Source organism: Harpia harpyja, chromosome 2, assembly GCF_026419915.1.
Source record: "Harpia harpyja isolate bHarHar1 chromosome 2, bHarHar1 primary haplotype, whole genome shotgun sequence".
Taxonomy (NCBI): Eukaryota; Metazoa; Chordata; class Aves; order Accipitriformes; family Accipitridae; genus Harpia; species Harpia harpyja.
This window is the reverse complement of record NC_068941.1, coordinates 14,976,094-14,982,093: the sequence shown is the minus strand read 5'-3', so window position 1 is coordinate 14,982,093 and position 6,000 is coordinate 14,976,094. Positions and strand designations below refer to the sequence as shown.

At 50.4% G+C, this 6,000-nt stretch overlaps 1 protein-coding gene across 2 annotated transcripts in view; it reads left to right on the top strand.

The window, feature by feature from the left end:
* Nucleotides 1-648: 648 nt before the first annotated feature.
* Nucleotides 649-6,000, top strand: part of RNF150 (ring finger protein 150) — a 127,182-nt gene continuing 121,830 nt past the window's right edge. For both annotated transcript variants that reach the window (XR_008239434.1, XM_052815979.1), the window contains exon 1: nucleotides 649-1,143. Coding sequence is in view for 1 of the 2 variants with exons in the window: in XM_052815979.1 (XP_052671939.1) it covers nucleotides 678-1,143 (466 nt within the window). In the remaining variant the exon portion in view is untranslated. The remainder of the gene's footprint in view (nucleotides 1,144-6,000) is intronic.

The window sequence follows — 6,000 nt, the reverse complement described above, 5'->3', positions numbered from 1 at the left end:
CTCCCCGGCAGCGACGGCCCTCGGCCTCGGCTCCCCCCCGCGCTGCCGCCCCTCTGCCGCCAGGTGGCGCCGCCGTGCCGCCGCCGCCGCGCCGGCCGCTCCTCACGCACACGGCGCCCCCCCCCCCCCCTTCCCCGCCCCTCCCCGCAGCCCGGGGAGCGCAGCCCCGCCGGCGGGCCGCGCCGTCCCTCCGTAGGGGCCGGGCCCGGAGCGTCGCCGCAGCGTTTCTGCGTGTGGAAATCCCCCCCCCCTTCCTCCTCCTCCTCCTCCTCCTCTCCTCCGCGCCTTCCCTGCCCGGCCGGGCTGCCAGCAAGCGGGGGGAGGCAGCTGTGCGGGCAGGGCGAGGGAGGGGAGGAAGGGGCAGGAGGAAGCACAGGCGGCTGAGGGAAGGGGGGGGGGGGGGCGGAGACGGGGCCAGCCCGAGGAAATCAAACGGCCCCGACATGAATTAGGCAGCGGGCTGCAGAGAGGAGGGCCCCCCTCCTCCTCCTCCTCCTCCCTCCTCCTCCTCCTCCCTCTCCCCCTCCCTCCCTCCCCGCACGGCGGGAGCAGCGCCGCCCCGCACGGAGCCGGCGGCTCGGGGCACGCCACAGGCGCACGCACAGCCAGCCGGGCGGGGGCGGGGGCGGGCCGGCCGGGGTCGGGGTGGGGGGGGTCGGGGGGGGCCCCCCCGGCAGATGAAGATGGCAATGTCTGTGATCCAAGCGTGCCGCAGCCTGGCTCTCTCAACATGGCTGCTGTCCTTTTGTTTCGTGCATCTGCTGTGCCTGGACTTCACCGTGGCCGAGAAGGAGGAGTGGTACACGGCCTTCGTCAACATCACCTACGCCGACCCGGCGGCCGGCAGCGCCGAGCTCCGCAGCGAGAAGAGCGAGTGCGGGCGCTACGGCGAGCAGTCGCCCAAGCAGGACGCCCGCGGGCAGGTGGCCCTCTCCGCCTCCCCCGCCGACCGCTACGCCTGCGATCCCGGCACCCGCTTCAACGCCCCGGCGCCGGGCAAGAGCTGGGTGGCCCTCATCCCGCGGGGCAACTGCACCTACAAGGACAAGATCCGCCACGCCGCCGCCCAGAACGCCTCCGCCGTCGTCATCTACAACGTGGGCTCCAGCAACGCCAACGAGACCATCACCATGCCCCACGCAGGTGAGCCCCGGCAACCCTCCCTGCCCGCGCCCCGTGGGCGCGGCCCCGGGTCCGCCTCGGGTGGGTGGACGGGCCACCCGCGTTCCTGCGCGCGGCAGCCCGCTCCGCCGTCCCGCATCCTTGGGGTGGGAGCTGCGGGCGGGGAGGGCGTCCTCGCACCTCCCGGCAGGGAGCGGGGTGGGCTGCCAGCCTCGCCGGGCGGTGGGTGCCCATCCCGGGGGCCGTGGAGCACCTCTCCGTGCTGCCACGGCAAAGGACGGAGGAGCCGCTAGCAGCAACGCGCGCCGGTGTTCCGGGGGTGAAAAGTTTGGGAGACGTGAAGTTTGGGTCTGGCCGGAGGAACGGATGGGACCCTGAGCCCACTGTGGGGCACTGATGTTTCGTCGTGCCCCGAGGATGCCCTGGCAGGTGCCCTGTGGGATCGGGTGCGACTGAGACCTTCAGAAGAGGAGAAGCGTAGTGTTTACGGTGCAGGCTTATCAGGAGGTGCAATAAAGTAGGGAACGCAGCGTCCGCTGTCTTGCCTATGATAGTGTAAAAGCTGTGGGGTAGAGTAGGAACGCCGAGTATCTGATCTGGTGAGAACATGAGATATTTTCTCCAGGACGGGGCTTGGGCGGGGGTTCACTCTCCCAGGTGAACGCTCTGATGGAGTTTGTGCTTGCAGTGTCAGCACATGGGTGCTCGGGTCCCAACATGCGCTCGTCGACTAGAACCGAGCAGAAATCCGGTCGTCGGAAACAACCCAAAAGCCCTGGTTTTGTAACAATGTTTGATCCGAAATAATGTTGTTTTAAAAACAGATCACCAGGTTTATATTTAGGGACGGTGTTTTCTGCCAGGGGTCAGTGGTCTTTTATACCAGCAGCCCATGCCATGGAGACTAAAATGCCACCTATTGTGAAATCTCAGTTTGGTCTGCCTCCAGTGACTAATCATGCCCAGCTGTTTCATGCCAGTTGAATATTAGCAGAGTTAGGGGTAAATTGAAACACAGAAAGGCTGCAAAACAGGATGTTATTCTAATGACACTTTAAATTTCCACAGTAATCTAGCTAGCGTGGATGCACTGAGAAAAAGTTTGTTGCCTAACTATAATGCTCTAATACTGCTGATGCAAAAGTAGCGCTTTTGGAACCTCTTGTGTGCAGCCGCTTTAAGAGATTAACCATTTATTTGGGCAAATACATGTTTCTTTGGTAGGACTGGTGGAAGATGGGACTTTTTTAGTATTTTCTATTCGTTTTGTGAGACAAGCAACTCATAACCTCTTGAGCTTCTTAAAACTCTGCTTTATAACCTGCACATGGTTTAGTAGCTGTTCAGATTATACTTCTTGCTACTTTAAGTATCTCAGATTATATACTAAGCAGTATAAAGTAGTAGGAGCTTGGCATACTTATGCACCCTTGAAGTAAAGCTCAGGCTGTTTCAAAACTTAAGATGCATCGCTTGTTCTTGTCTAGTGAGTTCCTCTAAAACTGCCAACACGTTGGATCAATTAATGGTTTGCCTGTTGTTAAAGTATGCACTAAGCTGGTTTCCCACACAAATGGTGTTTTATTAAGAAACAGTGGGAGTAAAAAATGTGTCTAACCTTTAAAAATGTTAGAGCTTTTGTTTGTTTTAAGGTTTAAAATGAAGTAAGCAGGGAATCTTTCTTACTGAAAGTGGCCTCAGCTTTCAAAAATACCAACGCTGTATCGCTTATCTTGAGGGCAGCTTCTTTTATGTCACATGACTCCATGCAGTTTATTCTGAGAATCCTTTTTGAGTACGGAGTTGATACCCAGCAGTGTGATTGTACAGTACCAGAGGCTGAAATGAAAGGAAACTTGCAGAAAATAATCCGGACTTGTTGAACACAGTCAGTGGGACTGAAGGGCTTTGCTGATGGATTCTGTGAGGTTGTCTTTGTTTTAAGGATTTTTGTTCTGTGAAGTTGAAAACCGGTTGTTGGTCTTACCTAAGGGAAAACATGCCCTCTGCCTACAGTCAAAACTCAGAGGAGTTTTAGAGCATAAGTCTGCTGGAACAGGAGGAAAATCGATTATTCTTAAACAAATATTTGACAAACTAGCAGGGATTAAGAACTGGACTTATCTTTAGTCTCCCTCTTGTACCACCATTACACTGGGACAAAGTGAATGTACAAGCTGTGTAAAATTATCTTTCTGACTTGCAGCCTTTGACGTTTGCTTGGTCCCAGTCTAAATGATAGCACAAGATTCAAGGGAAGAATGAATCAGATTCTTGGTTTCTGAGTTCAGCAGCATCTGCGGTGCTCTGCCCACGCGAAATCCTGGAGTGGGAACAAGAAAATTCCATCCTGAAAAATACTTTGGGGGGGTGGGAGGGGAGGGTGAAATATGACCTAAAAAGCAATTTAAAAGTCGAAAGAAATATGATGTTACTTTTTTCTTTTCTGCCACAGATTTTTTTTTTTTTTTTTTAGGTTTCATATAAGCTTAAATAAACTCTTTCTATACAGAAAACAGTACATTCTGTTGCCTAACAGTGTGGCTCCTGCCCCTTCTAAAGAACTATTACTCCCAAGAGAGATGTTTTTCCTTATGTGCGTTCTTCTGTATGCTTTGCCTTCTTTCTTTTACTGTCTTTTTCTCTCTTTCTGTTTCTTTTTCTGCTCCTCTCACCCTCCACTCTCATTTCTTCATCTCTACCCCCACGCTTCATTCCTCCTCTTGACTACGTTAATCTGCTACTTCATAGTGCTTTGCCCTTGCCGCTTTCTTCCCAAAGCTCTCTTTCTCCTGCCAAAGATCCTACTTCACAGCTGTATGTTTCATTATATTTCCTGTTTTCTGCTACAATGCGTGCCAATGACCCTTTGCTAACATGGTGCCTCCTGATTTTAAAATCTAGAGGCAACTGTAGCAAGATGCCATTCCTGAGTTTGAAGGAGGGTTGGCAGACCTCCCGACACCCCCACCCCTCCAGTCGAAACCAGGGTGGTATTATGTCGAAGCTTGTGGAAATCTTCAAATACAACTTTCTAGGATTTATTTATAGTGCACCAGACAGAACAGACCAAGTGTTCGACTTGAAGCAGTTCAGTCGCTGTATTGAAAGCCTTTGCTTTCAGGGAGCTTGTACTTAGGTCACTGCTTGCATATCCAGAAGAGTGAGGTAGAGTTGCAACATCTGCGTTCACAGGGAGCGTGGAGCTCTGTGGTTCTCGCGCTAGGACACGCTTAGCTTTTGCACCAGCATCTTCATTTCTATTGCCCTGAAGTATGGTATAGGAGCTGTGAGTCCAACTTTGTTTGCTTTTGACTAAGTAGGTTTTAACCAGAGGAGGAACAAAAGCCTCTAGAATTTCTATTTCGGATGCTTTTTATTTCTCCTAAATCAACTTTTCTAGTAGAAAAGTACTCTAATAATGTAGAGGATGTTCTTTTTCCTCCAGAAGAATAATCCATGGTGTTGGCTGGGGTTTCTGATTGACATTTTTTCTTATTCAGAACAAATGAGCTGTTATTTAGGTTTGAAAAGGCTCTAGCCACTGTGTCTACATTTAATAACTTAGTATTAATTGGAAGTGTTCTTACTACCTGTTGTAGCACATATCTGAACACTTCCTCTGAGCTCTGAATAGATACAGTAAGGGAGCCTTCTAGAGGATGATTCAAGGTGAGAACTTCCCTCTTTCCAGTTCTTATTTGAGGGAACCTAGGCTGACCACTTCTAACTTGGGCACCTGTCAGGTGTTTGGGGCTAGGGAGGGATGTTAACTGCAACTGTACGCATGATTCCTATGTGGGTAAAAATCGAATCTTTAGTATTTAATACAGTTTGTAACATTCAGTTTGAATTTGGGGGTGCATCAGAATATCTCACAGAATGGATATGATTATTATTATGTGAAGTAAATTGCATCCTAAGTATTTTGCACCAGAAGTGTATGTGAGTCAGGCAGTTTTGCATTCTCTGTATTCTGCTTTTCCAGTGCATGCCATCACAAATATTAAGTCACGTGCTGCGTGTATGACAGCCCGTTTTCAATGAGAGGCAGATGCCTCATTTTTTGTAATGGCTCGTACACACTGGCAGCAACTGTCAACTGTATCTTTGAGACATGAATCTCATATGTGGTCTAAGGTGGCTCTGACTTCTTCCCTCCCTCTTTGGCCCTCAAGTGCAGCATGTGGGCGCCAGATTGCATGAGGAGGGCACAGCCGTTCCACTGCAAAACCAGGTGTGTCCCTCCACACACACTGTGAACGTGGCCAGCCTTGATCTGTGCGCATTTAGTTCGATAACAGTTTCTTCCCTTGCACTTGGATTTTTGTTCCAGGATCAATGACTAGTCTCGCCTTTTACATATTTTAAGATGTGTTGGTAGTAGTTTTGGCTTAGGGGTCCCCTGTAGGTTTGTCCTGATGTGCAAATTAGACACTGAATTTGAAGATTGTTCTCTTTACAGGCTTAATTCAGTACCATAGCTACATTTGTTCCGTTACTAAAACAATTGTTTTCCTAAACTTTTGTCGAATTCTAATGAGGAAAATGTGCTGACAGCATTCACACTGAATTTACATATGGATAAGTGTGAATTAATCGAGGGTTGGAGATTTCAGGCTTCCAGGGCCTGCTATAATTATTTTCTGTTCCAGGCACCCAGGATTCATTCCTAATAGAAACCAACTCAATGGGGGAGGGAGATGGAGATTAGTGCATCTCCGAGCCTTATCCATCATGAAATAAGGCATGGCTGGGGTGTGCTGCTATCCTTAGGAACTCAGAGGAGCTCCTGGATCCATCACGTAGGTCTGGCTTTCAGTAGTTTTTGAAAATCTGGTTCTCAGTATTTATCAAAAATAGAGGATTTATAACGTT